Source organism: Poecilia reticulata, chromosome 3, assembly GCF_904066995.2.
Source record: "Poecilia reticulata chromosome 3, P_reticulata-male-v2, whole genome shotgun sequence".
Classification (NCBI taxonomy): domain Eukaryota; kingdom Metazoa; phylum Chordata; class Actinopteri; order Cyprinodontiformes; family Poeciliidae; genus Poecilia; species Poecilia reticulata.
In genome coordinates this window covers 4,559,247-4,579,638 of record NC_088832.1, presented here as the reverse complement: position 1 = coordinate 4,579,638, position 20,392 = coordinate 4,559,247, and the positions used below count along the sequence as shown (strand labels likewise).

The 20,392-nt window shown below is 39.3% G+C and overlaps 1 protein-coding gene across 4 annotated transcripts in view; it reads left to right on the top strand.

Moving 5' to 3' along the window:
- Positions 1-20,392, top strand: part of arnt2 (aryl-hydrocarbon receptor nuclear translocator 2) — a 161,662-nt gene that overhangs the window by 54,585 nt on the left and 86,685 nt on the right. For all 4 annotated transcript variants that reach the window (XM_008405010.3, XM_081604958.1, XM_081604957.1 and 1 more), the window contains exons 5-6: positions 9,963-10,176; positions 11,346-11,448. In XM_008405010.3, the coding sequence (XP_008403232.1) occupies positions 9,963-10,176; positions 11,346-11,448 (317 nt within the window). The remainder of the gene's footprint in view (positions 1-9,962; positions 10,177-11,345; positions 11,449-20,392) is intronic.

Genomic DNA, 20,392 nt, shown 5'->3' with positions numbered 1-20,392 from the left:
CTAAAGCACGACTTAATCAGTTAATAAATAGCTCTTTTCTCATTTCATATGGTTTCTGAACTGTTCGTGCTTTGCTAGAGCGGGGCTGCAACACGTCGATCGCGGGAGATTTTGAGTCGATCTCGGCATCAGGTGACAAACTGAACGCCGTGAGGAGGCTGAGACCAGCACGTCCTCCTCTGATTGGCTTAAAATAGCGATTCTCAAAGTGGGCGGTACCGCCCCCCAGGGGGCGTTCAGAGGACGGCAGGGGGCGCTGGCGGACATTTTTACAAAAGGGGGGCGCTGGGATGCCTTTGGGGGGCGTTTGGTCGAAGGTAAACTTTACACCTTAAATGCACAACAATGCCAGTTTAGACTTTGAGCAACTTGGTAAAACTGTATTGTGTAACATTAAACCATGCTTGGCTGCAACTGTATCGATGGCAGTTCTTCTTCTATTCAGTGTTTGTTAGCTTCTGTTAGCTTCTTGGTGCAGCTCCGTTCTCCTGCTACTGGTAGCTAAAATCACGATACCCTCACTGTGTATCCCTCTGAAAAATGAACCCATTTAAATAAAGAAATAAAGAAATCCCTCCATGGGTGATACCACGATAGAGAGCGTTCATTTTATAGCGCTAACACCGGTGCTGTAAGTGGTCCGGTATGAAATGGGGGTGATTGAACAACGGTACCGTAGCACTTTTAAATGTCAATAATCAGAATGCAGAAGTTGTTTCCGTTGTTTTAAAAGGTTTATGTCAGGGGGCGTTTTCACGACAACGATCCAACAAAAACGGCACTTTTGTTCCGTTTTTGTTGGCTCGTTTACACAATAACGTTCTAATTACGATCTGTGTTTACACAGTAACGGTACACATCGAAAACGTGTAATGCTCTGGCTGCGCCTAGTTGGTGCTAGGTTCTTTGAAACTTTGAAAGTGCGCATGTGTTTAAAAAACAGTTGTACTTGAAGGCATGTGGATTTGCTGAGAAAACATGCATTGTGTGCGTCTGATTAGGGCGCATGCAGTTGGAAAAAGTGGGATAACTTTGAGCTTTCACGGTGTCTGTAGCGAGCCCCGGACTGGAAGCTGTTTATTGTTTTTACCTTGGAATGGCCAACAGTCTGTTATTCCTATATCAATTTGATAAAATAGGAGTTCCCGCACTTCCCATATCGGTGTCCTCTGTTACCTTTTTCAGCAGTTAAAACAGTTGCTAACAAGTCGTAACTTGTTTTTCCGAGCCGCCTTCAAACGCAACATGAAAGCTGAGACGCTTGCACTGGGTTTACACCTGTGAGGCAGCGAAGGAGACCTGCTGCTGCTGCTGCTGCTGCGCAGGTGTGTGTTAGAATCATGGCAGCAAACCAGCAAAACGTAAATGACTGCACAGTTTTTTCCCCGAACTAACCGACTGAATTGAGTAAAGCTGTTGGATGCAGGTGATGATAGCTAAAATATGACTAGCTAGCTAATATCAATACAGCACGCTAAGCTTGTTAACAAGTAGCCTGTAGGCTACTGATGTTGTTGTCTATGTTCAGCAACGTAAATTCATTTTGACCCCCAAAATAAGTCGATGCCCCCCCTGTTAAACTCGTCTGGTGCCCGGGCTGGTCCGTAGTTCTCTAGATAACAGCGCTGAACGAGCAGCCTGTATTTTGCCACCTGGGCGGTGCGGAGCGGTGAAGAGACGCTGAGGGAACCGTATCTGATGGGGAAACAGTAACACCAGCATTGTGAGTAGTTTCTTCTTCTGTGGATTGTAGGAAGCAGCTATGTTTTGCGTCATACTATGCATGAGCTGGGGATTCTCTGGAAGAAAAGATCCGTTTTCTAGATTTACACGACAACGGAAAACGTTACGTATCAGAAACATCGCACTCTGGAACCCGTTTTCAATCTGTGCCGTTGTTAGAGAAAACATTCGGTGGTTTCGTGTAAATGCACACTACAAACGCAACAAAACTCTTCAGTTTTCCCCCGAAATCGTTGTCGTGTAAACGGGGCCTCAGTCTGCCTTTTCCTCATCAATAAGCTTCCCGACCGTCCTGCACCTTAGGGGGTAAAAAAAAAAAGACGCGCACATTGCGCAAAACTCTGAAACAGGAGAAGCGGGACATAAAACGGAGCGACGATCTAGATGTGAATTATGGCATAAAAACAGATAATCCGACGCTGAACAGCGAAAAATTAACACATGATGTGAAACACATGACGATTAGGAGGCTCAGCAGGTGATGAGATTACTGATGATGAGTGTCAATAAACTATAAAATAAATCTAGCAACAGGAAAGGAACTAAAGTGGATATAGCAATAAACCAAGAGAGGATAATACTAATCAAATAAAACTAAATGGAAATGAATGAAGAACAAAATGCAAGAATAAACTAAGAAACTAAAGTAAATACAGAGGAATAAACTGGTATGGCAAGACCTTTTGAGCAATAATTAATACAGAGGACAGAATGGCAAGAATAAACAGACACTATTTCCAGATAAAACGTAAAATAATACTGTTGAAGTGCCATGGGTTTGTTGAGACCACATCTAATACTGAGAATAAATATATCTTACAGACCCTAACAGTAAAGAACTGATCATTTTTATGTTTTTAATTAGATTTGATACATTTATTTCTTCCATATTATTTTTCATGTCAGTGTTAATGTCATGAGGCTGATGACTCCATGACACTTTCAATTTGACTCATTAGGATTTGATTAAGAACAAGATTTGTTATTTGTAATTTCTGTCCAGTAAAACTATTAATCTATAAATCAATAGACAAGTCTATATAAAGATATAATCCATGTTTTTGTCTCATATTTGTATGGCATTAAAAGGACCTGGAACTTTTGTTTTTCCACTGAAAGCTCTGGTTTGTACAATAAATGCCATGTGGGTGAAATTTTATGGATGATACTCTGATGTCCAATTCTCCTGAAGGCAGCACAGAGCTGCACCACCAGAAACCGACAGAAACACTGAAGAGAAGAGTTATGATTAATGTAGTTACAGTTCTATCCATGTTTTAATGTTGCAGAAGCTCAGTCGTTTGCAAATCGTTCAAAGTTTAAACTGACATCTTTTATCTGCTCATTTGTGTAATATTTAACAACTAGAAAATGGCAAAGAATAAGAATATTTGTTCCACTCTGACTGGCTGCTGTTAGGCCTACAAATTTTAATTTAAATGTTTGTTGCATTTTTCGTAGACACCTGTGAAAACAATTTCTATTCCCATGATTGTTTTGTTCTCTGTGAAATATTTTTTGATGATAAATACAGAAACAAGCATAAAAATCAAAACATCTACAATAGTGATAGTAATATTAATGATAAAATAATGTTTCAGTGCAAAGTAGCCTGCAAATTCTTTGGTGGGGGGCAGTGAGGGACCTGAATAAGGGCTAGGGGGCGCTGGGCAAAAAAGGTTGAGAAACACTGGCTTAAAACGTTCATAGCTTTATTAAAGAACAACAACAAAATCAACAAAACGTGTTCAAATTAATGAGCCAACAACAACAACAATAATCATTATAATGTCAACAAGGTGTTGCGCAATTCTGTGCGTTTTGGTTCCATTACCAAAATAACGAGCAGAGCAGGAGTTTAAAATTAACTAATCAACCGCTGTGTTCAGGGAGGCTTATTAATAATGATCGCAAAAATAAATATCAAGCCTGAAAACCTGACATTGTAATGGATTTATTGTTTTTAACGTAATCTGTGCTGGGCTCCAGGAGCGCAGGTGGTTGCCGCGGCAACGGGTGTGCTTAAATGACAAAGAGAGACGGAGAGTAAAAAGGTGCGAGTGGCTTTGAGTTGATCACCTGTTCGGGTTAATTTACCTTTGCTGTGGCTCATCACAGCGGCTGTAGTTTCTGAACGTTCAATAAACGACTAACTTGGACTAATTACCTCGTCTTTGTGAGTAAACGTCACAACATCAAACACGGTAAATATGTTTCATTAAGTATTTAACAAACAAATGGCTTCTACCGCGATAATTATGTGAAATTAAATTGTCTAATAATAATAAAAAAGTTTTATTGCTCTCTGGCATCTCCTTTGTACGGAGCCCTCCAGGGGACATGGGGATTTTTTTTTCTTTTGCGTTCCCTCGCAAAAGGTTTTGCGTCCCCTTGCAATAATCTATTGATCAGTTCATGCGGCATAATTGAATAGGCTACTGTATGACTTTCTTACAGTGGCCGCCGTAATTTCTGCTTTAATGCAAGCTTATGTAAGGTTTTTCCATGGACTATTGAGTTATTATCGCGGGGTAATAAGTCATCTGATTGTGTCTCTGTTGTGTTTGTGTCTGGTTTAAATGGCTGCTTTCAGTGCCGTTCCATCTTGGCCTTAACAGACATAAACATGCTGTAAATAAATCGATTTTCAATCAGTTTTTTTGCACCAATGAGTTAATAATAATAAACACGTTTTCACTGAGGCTCTATAAGAGCCATATGAATTAAATAATTATTGATATGACAGAAGCAGCGGCTTTGACACCTGGTGGTGTCAAAGCCGCTGCTTCACCTGGTGGTGCTGTCGATGTGGGCGTGACTGTCATGAAGTATGAATGGGAAGGTTACTGGCTGCTGGCTCCGTGTGTATGAGGAAGGGGGTGAGCGGGGTGGTCAGTCCTCGCAAAGTTTGGAGCATGATAATCAAAATTAAAGAAATCGATAATTGTGACAGAACAAAGAAGAGGTTTGGAGTTGATTGATACACGGACAGATGAGATTCCCCGAGTTAACCCAGTGCGGCCCTCTACCACCATTAGTTTGCTGTGTTTTATAATAATAAAGCGTGTTTATTATTATTAACGCTTTGGTGCAAAAAACTGATTGAAAATCGACTTATTTACTGCATGTTTATGTCTGTTCAGGCTCAGATGTAACGGCACTAAAAGCAGCCCTTTAAACCATTCAGACGAACACAACAGAGACACAATCAAAACTGTAAGATGACTGATTACCCCACGATAATAACTCAGAAATAGTCCAAATAGTTTAGATGTATTTTTATTTCTTTCCTACTTACGGAAAGTTTCTGTTTATATCATAGGTTTGTTCTGCCTTTCTATACTAAAGAAAAAGATATAAAACGTCAGATATTTCACAACGAGATATTAACATTCATGGAAAAACCTTACATAACATTGTATTAAAGCAGAAAGTACGGCGGCCCGTAAGAAAGGCTTACAGTATCAATTATGCCGCATGAACTGATCAGTAGATTATTACGAGCAAACGCAAAAGAAAAAAAATTCCTCATGTCCCCTGGAGGGCTCCGTAAAATATTGATGTTGATGAGACTTTATCCAAAATGATAACCTTTTTCAACCTTTATAGCTCCACTGTTGAAAATGAGAAGTTAACAAATGACAGTGAAATGCAATCCAGTCCAACATCTGGTTTGAGGTGATTCCTCTGGAACCTGTTGGAGGAAAAATATCCCAACTTCAGAAGATGTGCTTTTAACCTAACAGAGCTCAGTGAGCTCTATCAGTATGAGAGTCGGGGTGAGGAGGCACCATATGGAGAGAAGTGGAAGCTGCAGGATCTTCAGAACAAACAGGTCATGACGCTTGGCTACTAAGACAAAATGAATGGTTATATGCCAGACATGGAAAACTGGGATGCACTCCATGCCATGATTTTCAGGATTTAGGTCTCATGGCATCTCAAGGTGTCAACATTGCAGCCAGTGGGCTGAGGGAAATACAGCTTTATTTTGTAGCAATTCAAGAGCTAACCAGCTTTTATCGCTCTGCAAAAAAATTAATCAGAAATTTTTTGTCATAGTACCCCAAGAATTTAAAACTACTTTCACCTCTGGATATATTGATATTATTTATAATGTATAAAGGTATTGTTTATGTCACCTTATTAGATCTACATCCTGAAGAAAAATATGGTATTTTAGAAGATAATTTATCTTTCACTTTTCCAGTATTGGCGAAATTAATAATAAATAATAAAGATTTTGTGATATTCTAGTTTAGTGACGAAATTATATTAGTTGTGCTACCACCCCCTCGCCACTAGAGGCAGTAGCAGGCCCGAGAAGATGCGACTAAGATGCAAATTTAGAAGTACACAGAAAGCTACGGAATTTATTAAAAGCTGTGAGTCGAGCTGAAGTAAATAAAAAAGAGAAGTTGAAATACATGCTGAGAGTGAAACTCCTTCCTACAGATGAAGCTATATCACAGATTTCAAAAGAAAATTAAAAAGGGGGAACGCTGATAATATAGGAAAGAGCGCCCCCTTCACTTCCGGAGTGCAATGGTCCCATTTCCAAATAAGGTAAGAGACGGACAGTGGTCCGTCCCTGCCCCTTTCTGTTTGCTGCAGCGAGGTCCTTCTTGATGGATTAGTTAATCAGCCCCTACTGCCGTCCCCTGCTTTGGACATTCTCCGAGGGTGGGAACCAATGGGGATTCGACCAGAAAGGGCTGGTTGATAGCCTCCATGCAGCATGACGCGACAGCGTTCATGTCAGGCCGAGGGCGAACCCTGCGTCTTCTTGCCGCCCCGCCCCACCCCTCCCACGTGGCACAATATGAGCGCGCTCGTGCTGAGCACTGAGAAAGCACGCGTAGGGAACTACGGACACCGTGAAAGCTCAAACAATATGTTTCGGCAAAGTTGTCACTTTCTTCACGCTTTCGCAGGAAACTAATAATAATAATAACAACAACAACAATAATAATAATAATAATGATGATAAATACATAAGACACATATATATATATTATAATTTTAGTTATATATATATATATATATATAGAGAGAGAGAGAGAGAAAGAGACCACAGTGGTGCCTGTGGTCATCGGGGCCCTCGGGGCAGTCACCCCCAAACTGGAGCAGTGGCTACAACAGATCCCAGGAACAACATCAGACATCTCAGTCCAGAAATGTGCAGTTCTAGGCACAGCCAAGATACTGCGCAGAACCCTCAAGCTCCCAGGCCTCTGGTAGAGGACCCGAGCTCAGAGGATGAAACAGACCACCCGCGGAGGGTGAGAAGGGAATTTTTATATATATATATATATATATATATATATATATATATATATATATATATATATATGTGTGTATTAAATAAAAACAGGGCAATGTATTTTAATGCTCGATATTACCCTTGTTTTACAGTGGGGGAACGATATCTGATGGCCATATTTCACCCATCAGATACCGTTCCCCTTGTTTTACAGTGGGGGAACGATATCTGATGGCCATATATAATCCATCAGAAACCGTTCCCCCTATGTTAAAATCACCCATCAGATACCGTTCCCCTTGTTTTAAATTGGGGGAACGGTATCTGATGGCCATATTTCACTCATCAGAAACCGTTCCCCTTGTTTTACAGTGGGGAACGGTATCTGCTGGCCATATTTCACCCATCAGAAACCGTTCTCCTTGTTTTACAGTGGGGGAACAATATCTGATGGCCATATTTCGCTAATCAGAAACCGTTCCCCCTATGTTAAAATTACCCATCAGATACCGTTCCCCTTGTTTTAAATTGGGGGAACGGTATCTGATGGCCATATTTCACCCATCAGATACCGTTCCCCTTGTTTTACAGTGGGTGAGCGATATCTGATGGCCATATTTCACCCATCAGATACCGTTTCCCCCATGTTAAAATCACCCATCAGATACCGTTCCCCTTGTTTTACAGTGGGGGAACGGTATCTGATGGGCGAAATATGGCCATCAGATACCGTTCCCCTTTTTTAACAGTGGGGGAACGGTATCTGATGGGTAATATTGAGCATTAAAATGCATTGCCCTGTTATATATATATATATATATATATATATATATATATATATATATATATATATATATATATATATAATTAAACGTATATACATTTAAAATAATAATAATATATGTGACATATATGTATTTATAATTACTTTTTTTTTTTATTATTGTTATTAGTATTATTACTATTGGTTTCCCGCAAAAACGTGAAGAAAGTGACAACTTTGCCGAAACATATTGTTTGAGCTTTCACGGTGTCCGTAGTTCCCTACGCGCGTGCTTTCTCGGTGCTCATCACGAGGACGCCCGTATTTTGCCACGTGGGCGGGGCGGAGCGGCAAGAAGACGCAAGGGGAACCGTATCTGATGGGGAAACGCGGATTGACGTAACACAGTCTCTGGTGTTGACGTCGGTCCCCCCAGCGGCCGGAGGTGAGGGGGACAGGTTGTGGCTGTACCAGGCAGAGGACGGACTACGAAACCTCCTGGGGGTTTTTAGACTCCGATAGGAGAGACTGGGAATTGGCACCAAACTGTGCATCGGGGTGATGTGACATCCAGCAGGTCCTTCTGGAGCTTCTCGGACATAGATGGCGAGAGGTGGAGCCAGATGGTCCTCTGGGTCAGAGTAGCCCAGGCAGCTATCCGAGAGGAACAAATGAGGTGAGGTGGTGCACAGATTGAGTATGGCATCAGCCGCCTTGCAGAGAGAGCCCTTCAGCTCCTCTGGTAAGGCAGCTTCCTCCACCCTCTTGGAGATGCCGTATGCCAACAAAGCGGCATTATTGGTGGCAGACGTTATCCGATAGGCGCACTGGTGGGCCCGGTCAGAGAACCTGGTAATCAGCTGATAGTGCTTAGAAGGGGGCACAGGCCGCTGGACTAATCCTGACGTCCTGGCCCCAAACACATCAGTGAGGCCCGGATCCAGAGTGGGAACAGAGGGAAAACTCAGCTCTTGAAACCCCTCCTCCCTGGTGATAGGCGCATAAATGCAAACAGGCGCCCTCAGCGAAGCTGACTTACATAACTGCCTCAGTTATGTAAGTCATTACATAACTGAGGCCAGATGGTGTCCGGACGGCGACTCGGGGCGGTGTTCTATCAGATAGCCATACAGTGTCAGGATAACATACTTAGTCCACGGATAACATACTTAGTCCAGTGCGCATGCCCGCACATGCGCACCTTGAAGTCCGACGGTCAGTGGAGTTGTCAGTTCAGTATACGCAACATGTTATGACGAAAATAAATCATTAAATTGTTTATAATATGATAACTAGGTAGATATACATGCGTTGTTGTGGTTTCAAAGTGTATTTAAAGCAAGATCTAGCTGCAGCTGCAGTCAACTACAACACACGCCCGTGTAAAACTCATGAACCTACTTAACCGCTAAGTCAGGATACCGTACAGCTGTTAATAACAAAGTGTATGATAATCTACGCCATGATTCTATGTTGCTGATTAAATAAAATCATATGGTAATGACAGCGTATACATGTCTGAGCTAAGTGTATGACTATCTGACAACGTATACTGATCTGACAGAACAAGGGACAAACCGTCCCATCAGATCATTCGAACGTGGTTGGGGAACGGGAAGCCCCTTAGCGCTAGCCGCCTCCTCGATCAAGCTAGGTAGCTCGAGGAGGAGCTAGGAGCGGGGTTGAGTCGGACATACGGAGCCCGGGGTTGACTGAGCATCTGCTCAGCCGCCTCTCTTCCACCGTGGTGCTTCCCAGCTGGGAAGCAACATCCGAGCCGCTGCTGCTCCTGCTGTCATCCTTGTTGTTATCTTCCTTGCTGCCAGTGGAATCATCTGACTCCTGCTCAGCGTAGCTAGCATCCCGCTCAGCTTAGCTAGCATCTCCCCACAAGCAGAGACCAGACTCAGTGCTGCGCTACGAGTGAGGGATAAACCCACTAGCGATACCCTTAAAGGGTAAAGCCAATACGAAATAGAACTCCTACTGCCATCATCGTGCCATTGTTGACCTTTTTCAACATTTTTCTCTCACCTTCTGATATCACCACTTTGACTGCCCTTAATATATAGGCAATGACAGTTTTTTTTTTTTTTTGCACAGAGTGCAAAAAAATGTGCCACATTTCATAGGGTGATCAAACAATGGATTTCATTTCTCAAAAGTCTTTTCTGGGCCTTTTTGATCCTGTAGGAATTGAAGCACCTGATTCTGGAAGCAGCGGATGGCTTCTTGTTTGTGGTGGCGGCAGAGACTGGCCGAGTCATCTATGTGTCGGATTCTGTGACTCCAGTGCTGAACCATCCCCAGTCAGAGTGGCTTGGCAGTACCCTGTATGAGCAGGTTCACCCAGACGATGTGGACAAGTTGAGAGAACAACTCAGCACTTCAGAAAACTCAATGACAGGTAAATGTAGTTGCATTTTTTTTTCCTGCTGACAATTGCTCTGGTTATCATTTGGGTTAAATATTTTATGTTTTACTTTATGGTTTTGATGTTGGTTCCCATAATCTGGGAGTCTGAAAAATCTACAACCCCATGCAAAAAATTGAGCTATATAATTTCTGAGGTTGTGTGTGCCATTCCTGCTATAAGAGATGAAAACGAGAGTGGACACTGCCCTAAAATGAGCTGTTAAATGAAAAGATCAGGAAAGGTCACATTAAGGTAAAAAAAATAAACACAATTGGGTCACTTCAGACTTAAGTGTGAACGTAGCCATACAGTCTCTGTGAGCATTTCTTAAAAATATAGTCAGATCTTTCAGCAAAAGTGAGCTGACTGTCCAGAAATGACCCATGGTATAAAAAAATTGCCACATTTTCAATAGGTTGGTCATCAAGGGAAACTGGGTCCGCTTTAAGGTCTTGTTTAGATAATTAAATTAGCTCTACATTTTTAAGAAAATTAGATAGTTTGGTGTTTTAAAAAATGTAACCTTTATGAAGTTAATAATAAAGTTTGTGGTATTCTGATTTAGTGATGTATTTATGTTAGCTGTGTTATCACCCTCACACCATTAGATGCAGTATCAGACCCCAAAGGATTCTACTAATGAGCAGGTTTAGAAGTACATATGAAGTTACAGAATTTAAGAACTGTGAGCGGTGCTGTAGTAAATAAAAGAGAGAAGTTTTAATACATGCCGGCAGTGGATCTCCTTCCTAAAGGTGAAAGTATCACAGATTTTAAAATAAATTAAAAACGAGAGGCAATTGTCCCATTTCCAAATATGGTATGAGTCTGTCGCATGGTCCTTCCTCACCCATTTCTGTTTGATGCAGTGAGATGTACTTGGATGTTACTATTGGCAAAAATCACAAAGACAGGAAGCAGTCTTTCTTTGTGGTTTTCAGTTTGTTTGTTTTCTCGGACAATGTGCAGCCGGCTCCACCAAAGCTCTCACAGTATCACACAGTTCATAAAAAGTTGTGTGCCATTCCAACGTGTTCAATCTTCTGTAAAATCGCCTGTTACAATTTCCTCAAAATGCAGCATACGTAGCTGCTCCCAAGTAGACGACAAACATTGTTGCCTTCACATTTTATTTCCCACTTCCGTTCGTGGTTCCATAGGACGAATTCTGGACCTGAAGACGGGGACCGTAAAGAAGGAAGGGCAGCAGTCTTCCATGAGGATGTGTATGGGCTCCAGGCGCTCCTTTATCTGCCGCATGAGGTCTGTTGGTTACTAAGAAATATTACTTTAGTTAAGTATAGTGATGAACTCAGGTGCCTTTTGCCTTATGGTGTTTCCCCTAAACTATACAGGGTAGGTGAGAGGTCGGGTGCAGGGCCGGACTTGTTCTGCATGAGCCTATTTTCTTTGAAATAGGCTTTCATACCCTTAACCTCTTACACCCTAAGGGGTATAAATAAATTTCCGCCTGACAAAAACACACAAAAGTAAATCACTTATAGCCTCACAGCTATTAGATTTAATAAGAAACTTTTGGTACCTCTGTAAAGGTAAGATGTCATAGAATGGTTTTCTGGTGTCAGCACCATTGTAGCTTTGACCCTGTCTGAAATATTAGGGACAAAATACAAAATATTTTGCATTTTTTTTAACCTCGCCAAAATTTTCTTTGAAATAAACATTGAAAACACTACCAAAATAGTATTTGTAACACAAAAAAGTAGTACAGACTTTTAAATCTAAATGTTGTGTAAAAGTATACCAAATTTGGACTCAATCAGATGAATCATATTTATTTTAGAATGGTATTAGTGAGAAATTTCTTAGGCGGAGAGGCCATTTTGGCACATTTATCCAAAATGTCACCAAACTGTGCCAAATGTGTTTTTTACATCAATACTGGGGGTTTGTTAAAATTAAATAGCTTATTACCATCTAATGACACTTTCTACATATAATATAACCATTGGTCATGACATTTACCCCATTTATATGCAAAATGTACCATTGTGCACAGTGTAATATGTATAATAATGATGATGTGAAAGCTCTTTCTTTGACTCCAAATAGAAAACTTTTATTGAAACAAGATAAAACAGTCAAAAATACTTTTTGAATAATTTAAAAGAGCAAATAAACAATTTTGAAAATCCACCACCACCATCACCACCAAAAAAATGGACATCTTACCTCAAAGAAGGTGAAGAATCATGAGAGGTGAGGGAGGTGGGGGGAGGTTCAGCTCCACCTGAGCTTGATGGTTCGGCTTCCACTTGACTATAAATAAAAATAAAGTATTTGAAGAATTAGAGGTTTATTACAAAGTAATGAACCAAAGTAAACATGAAATCCTTACTAGTAAAATAAAACATATTTTAGTAAAACATAAATAAACAAATAACCACATGGTTTTACTTCCTGCCGTTATTACAAGCATATAATCACTGAAATTAATAAATAAATAGAACCAAAACATCAAATATTTTGTGTGAAATTGCGGGGGGAAACTTACACATCACCGAGATCAAGTCTGTCAGCTGTGTCCGGCTCTTCCTCTTCCTCTTCGTCCGAATCCCACCAGCTATCAGAAGAGCTAGCTCCACTCGTAGCAAATCGAAAAACCGTTGTTGTTCAAAAGCCTTCAAAAGCCTCTAAATCGTCCAGTTTCTGCTGCTATGATCGATTTATCATAAATAAATCAAAACTGAACTCACGGAACCGAGATAACTCCACGTGCTCAGACTCCCGTATACCACGCCTGCTAACGCACGGAGAGCGCATGAATTACGCATACATTTAGATCGGGTTCCGGAAAATACGTCATGATTTTGCATAGCCGACATCTTGTGCCATACTCTGAGAGTCTTTCCACTATCTCGTGAAGCCATAAAATGGCCGTGATGATCAGCTGATCGGGGGTTTTCCGGGCAGTTGCGTCATCGCCCGAGGACCTTTAAATCTCATCAGCTGTTTTTAAATAGCTGTAAAATCTTAACATTTTGGGCAAAACCTTTATGCAGAATAGTTTTTGAAAGATTAAAGCTTTTTTTAGCGGATAATAAAAAAAAATTTTTTTTAAAGGCACGTGGAGTCTTTGTTTACAGAGCGAGTGGAGGTCACATGACAGCTGGACCCACCGGTGGGTCCGTCGGGCTTAACAAGAAAGGTATTGAGGCTTTCATTAAGGGATTCATCCCTTAATGAAAGCGAGAAATGTGTGGAGAAGCTAATAGAGTTCTGGTTATCATTAATAGTGTTAATAGGAGAGAAGAAACACATGGAACCCCCACCAGCTATTCAGTAGTACAGTTTTGCTCATAATTTTACTCTTTCAGGCAGAATTTATATTTTTGAGCCATTTTTGGACCAGATAGACTTAAGACATAATAATATACAAATAATAATATATTGCTAAATATATATACCTTAGCATTTTCAAGCAGTCTCGGACAGTTTAAGTGGTGGGATTGTTGAGCAGTCTGATGACCAGTGAATAACGCACGTATTATCAAACTATTTTTTTAAATTTTGACCACAGAATCAAGCCAAATGACCCTGATCAAAATGTTTCTGGATGTTCTGTCCAGTTCAGCCCAGACTGTTGGATTCTAGGCCATATAGAGAACAAAATAATTATCAAGGAATCTGCAGAAGGTAGCTAAACATCATGGCAGGTAACAAATGTAAAACATTAGCAGTTCTTAAAGTCTAAAAAGTAGCAAATGAGGGTTTATATTTAAACCAGGCCACAGCCAAAGAGACCAGCAAAATTTTCAGCCACAAGCGACAAAAAAACAAGATACAAAAAAATAACTTCAGCTGACATCCAGGACACTCTGGATTGACTTCTACCACAGACACGAGCTTCAGAATCTCTTGAACAAAGGCTTCCCACTCCAGATAACTTATAAGAATGATACAAATCCATTTATTACCCTTTCGAACTGATGTGAAATTGAGTCTTTTCCCCCACACACAAGCAGTTTATATTTATTGTTGTCAAATTACAGCACTCCATACTCCTGGTGGCACTTGTACTTTTTTTTGTTGCAAAATGGCAACAGGAAAAGGTTGGAGAAAACATTAGTCACTTGGTTTTTTAACAATGATTGAATACATTTTTTGAAAATTATATATTCCATTGAGTATTCATTACCCATTTGATGTATACATAATAACAATTCTTTGACTTTTTTAAAATTCTGTACATAAAAATAATCAAAGTATAAAAAAACTACAAAATGAACTAAACTAAAATGAAACAATATTTAATTAATGATAATCATTATTTCCCCCAGTGTATTATAAGCCTGGTGATCTGCCATGTTTTACTATACCCGAAATACCTGTGCCAGGCCTAAAAAAAAAAAGAAATTTACTTTTTTATTTATTTTTTTCAGGTATTGAGAATATTACAAGAGCAAAATTTCAGTCTGTTAACAGATACTAAATTCCTTCTCTTTACATTTCCATTTACAAAAACAAAACAAAAAGATGGAACAAGGGGATATTATTTTGGAAAAAGTTTACTTTTATGTATATAACAATAAGTAAATTGTATAGCAAATAGACACTCTGAAGAATGAACCCTCTCTTTTTTTAATTTTCAACTATCTGGTATTCTTCCATCTTGTGTTTTGTTGGCATAGTACACTCATTTGGACCACAACATAGTAAACTTGTTCAGTTGAAAACAAATTAAAAATGTTAATCTTTCCATCTGATAGATTTCTTTAACACACTCTATCCATTCTTCTATAGTGGAGGAGCCAGCATCTGGTGACAGTTTTTTTACAGGCTGTAATTAGTATTTGAAACAGATATTTTGCCTTGTCAGGTATGGATTCTGTGTCACCTAGAATAAAAATAGCGATTTTAAAAGGTATTCAAGATATTTTCTACATTTCTGTGTATTTCTATCCAATAATGTCTTATAATTGTACCATCCCAGAATATATGCCAGTGGTTGGGTTCTGTGTTTCCACATTGCCTCCACCATTTAGGCTCCCCAATGGTACAAAAGATTTTCTGCTTTGGTGTCATAAAAAAATCTAAGCAAGTATTTCCAGTTAAATTGAATTAGTATGTATGAATTAGTACATCTCCAAACTGTCACACAGTAACTGTTCCATTTTTCTGTGATTTCCATTTTCTTTTTCACATATAAAGTTGAATGTGTTTTTTTACTCACAAGTCCCTTGTATAACTGTGATATAATACCTTTTTTGGATTTTGCCTGATATGCCATTCATATTTTTTTAAGCACTGGTTCCTACTCATCTGAATGCCTAATAATTTCCTGATTAAGATAGTGGCGTACTTGTAGATATCTATAAAAATCCTGTCTTTCCAAGTTATAACTTGTTTTAAGTGTTTGAAGGTCTTTTATTAGTCCTTTATCCATTAATGAAAAATGTGTTATGGCTGTAGATATCCAGCTATGGAATCCGGTATCTGCTTGATTTGGTTTAGAATCATGATTATAAGCACGCCATCTTATAATTCTTAGCGTGTCATGTAGTTTATATTCCTGTTTAACATCTGTCCAGATTTTTAATTGGGATCTTATCTAAGGATTTTCAGTTTTGAGTTTAATCTGTTCTAAATCTTTATTCCCCAAGATTGCCTGTAGGGCGGGGGTCTGGAGTAAGAGACAATTCAATGTCTTTCCACCAGGCGTTATAATTTTTATTACAAAGGTTTATCAAAGGTTTAATTTGTGCAGAATAGAAGTAGTTCTTTAAATGTGGTACGTTCATGCCTCCTTTTTCTTTTGAGAGCTGTAGTGTTTTAAATCTAATTCTCGGCTTTTTTCCAACCCATATAAACCTGGAAAGCATTGTGTCCCAATTACAAAAATGTGCTTCTTTGTAATTTCTACTGATAGGGCTTAAAACAAGAGGTGAGAGTGTGTGTGTGCATGGTTGTTTGTCCTGTGTGTCTCTGTGTTGCCCTGCGACAGACTGGCAACCTGTCCAGGGTGAACCCCGCCTCTCGCCCGGTACGCTAGCTGGAGATAGGCACCAGCAACCCTCCTGACTCACCTGAGTGAAGTTGGCCCCCCCACCTTCTTCAAATCAGACAAAATTGGTGTCAAACGTTTGTGCTACGTTTGTGCCGGTTTGTGCAGCAAAAATTTTCGTTTGTGCTGCTATCATTTTAAAGATATAAAGAAATGTTTCTAGAGGTCATCCAAGGTCAACCCCCAACCCACCTTCTTCAAATCAGACAAAATGGGTGTCAATCAACTCGACTATGTTTGTGCTGGTTTGTGCAGCAAAAATTTTCGTTTGTGCTGCTTTGGCTTTGAAGATATTAATGAAAAGGTCAAAAGGTCAACCAGCCCCCCCACCTTCCTGAAATCAGACAAAATTGGTGTCAATCAACTCGGCTACGTTTGTGCTGGTTTGTGCAGCAAAAATTTTCATTTGTGCTGCTATCATTTTAAAGATATAAAGAAATGTTTCTAGAGGTCATCCAAGGTCAACCACCCCCCCACCTTCTTCAAATCAGACAAAATGGGTGTCAATCAACTCGGCTACGTTTGTGCTGGTTTGTGCAGTAAAAATTTTCGTTTGTGCTGCTATCATTTTAAAGATATAAAGAAATGTTTCTAGAGGTCATCCAAGGTCAACCCCCCACCCACCTTCTTCAAACCAGACAAAATGGGTGCCAATCAACTCGGCTACGTTTGTGCTGGTTTGTGCAGTAAAAATTTTCGTTTGTGCTGCTTTGGCTTTGAAGATATTAATGAAAAGGTCAAAAGGTCAACCAGCCCCCCCACCTTCCTGAAATCAGACAAAATTGGTGTCAATCAACTCGGCTACGTTTGTGCTGGTTTGTGCAGCAAAAATTTTCATTTGTGCTGCTATCATTTTAAAGATATAAAGAAATGTTTCTAGAGGTCATCCAAGGTCAACCACCCCCCCACCTTCTTCAAATCAGACAAAATGGGTGTCAATCAACTCGGCTACGTTTGTGCTGGTTTGTGCAGTAAAAATTTTCGTTTGTGCTGCTATCATTTTAAAGATATAAAGAAATGTTTCTAGAGGTCATCCAAGGTCAACCCCCCACCCACCTTCTTCAAACCAGACAAAATGGGTGCCAATCAACTCGGCTACGTTTGTGCTGGTTTGTGCAGTAAAAATTTTCGTTTGTGCTGCTTTGGCTTTGAAGATATTAATGAAAAAGTAAAGGTCAAAAGGTCAGGTGATCCCAGGTCAACCAGCCCCCCCACCTTCTTCAAATCAGACAAAATGGGTGTCAATCAACTCGGCTACGTTTGTGCTGGTTTGTGTAGCAAAAATTTTCGTTTGTGCTGCTTTGGCTTTGAAGATATTAATGAAAAGGTAAAGGTCAAAAGGTCAACCAGCCCCCCCACCTTCTTCAAATCAGACAGAATTGGTGTCAATCAACTCGGCTACGTTTGTGCTGGTTTGTGCAGCAAAAATTTTCATTTGTGCTGCTTTGGCTTTGAAGATATTAAAACAAAAGTTTCTAGAGGTCATCAGAGGTCAATGATCACCTGCTCATGTTGAAACTGGGAATTTCATTTAAATTATAAGTTGCTAACCTATGAACATGAATAATTTAATTTTAACCTGGAAGAAATTCAATTCAAACTAGCTCTTATTTAGAATGAACAGGTAGGTACAACCATAGACATAATATAAAAATAGATGCCTCATGATTGAGGGCGGCCATCTTGGAGCAGTCCACCACTCCACTCAGCGTTATATGTGTAGCAGGCACAATAATAGATCAGCGCATGTAATCGATCATTACACGCTTTTTTGTTGCTGGAGAACTTATTCAAACATCTATCAAAGCTACATTTATAAACAATTGTATTTTTTATGTTTTTTTTTTTTTTTCATTGGTACATAGTTTAGTATATTTAAATATGCGATTCCACTTAATTTTTACTACCTTCCGCATCATTAATCAACTGTAGTTCAAAATCTACTATACCTAGACACTTCAAACCTGGACTAAATTATTCTGCTCTAATAGCAGAATATGTAAAACCATGTTTGGGATTTGTTAAAACTTTGTCTGATTTGTGAAAACTTATTAAAATTCGACTTATTAAAATTTCACCAATTTTGGCACCTCTTTCATTACTAAAACTTTTCTAATTAAAAAAAATACAACTCATAGACACTTCTAACCTGGATTAGATTATTCTCCTCTTCAAGATGGATATTGAAAACCATGTTTGGGATTTGTGAAACGTTTTTCTGATTTGTGAAAAATCAAGAAAGTTAGATTTTCAAAACATTTTTGGCATCTGGATCACACTAGAAATGATACTGAAAACTACAATCCTGGAGTGGATTATTTGAATTTTCCTGGCTTTAGATTTTGACCAGAATGAAACAAAAATTGAAAACAGGCTATTCACTATTGTTATGAAATGTCCTTGCTTAAAAAATAACAAATGTCAAACTTCAAACTTGGAAATGTCAATTAAACACATAAAATTACATCAAAAGTTGAGATTATTTAACCAGTTTTTTGCATGCAACGTTACATTTTTGTTCAGAATTGATCCACAGTGAACATAATTTTCATCTGTCCTTCACTTACAGCAAACCCTTATAGTAAACATGCAAGCATGGAGCAAAAATGAGTGCAAGCAGTTCCTTTAACCTGGAGACACCTTCTCACAGATGCTGGCTCAGATAAAGCAGCGAAGTACCACAAACAACTGGGGGATAAAGCATATGCAAAACAAAAAGAGTACTTATGCACTACTACTTTCGTAGCTGGATATAGATTTTAAAAAAGGCAATACCACAATAAAGAAAACATTCAGTTGTTTTAAGTAATCACCCACTTCATGCTCCCCTTACGGAAGGTACTGGAGATGAAACTAATGCAATAACAAATCTATATGAAGATTGAATTACAGGAGAGGAAATTAACTGCTAAAAGTTAATTTAACAGCAAAATGATAAGTTTTAAAGAAGTGCTCATGATCCAAAACAAGTGTTGAAAATCTAACTTTCTTGATTTTTCACAAATCAGAAAAAGGTTTCACAAATCCCAAACATGGTTTTAAATATTCTGCTATTAGAGCAGAATAATCTTGTCCAGGTTTGAAGTGTCTAGGTATAGTAGATTTTAAACTACAGCCGATTAATGATGCGGAAGGTAGTGAAAAATTAAGTGGAATCGCCCTTTAGCTATTGGAAGCAAGAAATCGGAACCAACTTCAGCTTCGTGCACTGTAGCTAATATTAGCTGGTATCTCGCTGGTGGACATAAATGCAGTAAAGTAATATTATAATCACAAAATATATACAATAATATGTCCATCTTACTCGTGAAATGTTGTCTGTGGAGCCTCACATCAATAATCCATAGATCCGAACAACAATATCCCTCAGTGCTGAGGCATCTTCTGTTGTTTTGGTTGAGCAAAGTAGGAAGACGACCTCTCCAAGATGGCCGCCGTATTTCCTGCACCGGAGCAGCCAATGCGGGGTCTACTCTTATATTATGTCTGTGGGTACAACACCTCCCAAAGCTATCTCGGTGACCTGTATTTTAGCTTCTGATCACTTGAGGGTGCTATTAGACGAACTGTACAATTGAAAAACAAAAAAATAAGAATAAAACCAAACATGTGCTTTGCATCTACTCACCCATTTTGAGCTCAATGTTATGATCAAGAGCAATCATCAACACTTCTTTTTAATACTTCATAGCAGTGCATCAAGGTAGGTTTGTCCACTTGGATCTGCAGTATGCAAGGCTCATAAAAGAAATTTACTTTTAAACATTTTCCAAAACTGTAGCTATTTTAGTACAGTATAATACATCTCATCTGTGCAAAAAATAACAACAATAATCTCGCTTCTCCTCCAACTGCAGAAATGCACCCCTCAACAACCGTTCAGAGCCAGGAGATTGTCTCAAAGCAGAAAATGGCAGAAAAACAATGTACTGTTCTAGGAAAACAGTTTATCTGCAGTCATCACTGGCTATGCTGACCTTTACCTTTTCATTAATATCTTCAAAGCCAAAGCAGCACAAATGAAAATTTTTGCTGCACAAACCAGCACAATAGCCGAGTTGATTGACACCCATTTTGTCTGATTTGAAGAAGGTGGAGGGCTGGTTCACCTTGGATCACCTGACCTTTTGACCTTTACTTTTTCATTAATATCTTCAAAGCCAAAGCAGCACAAACGAAAAT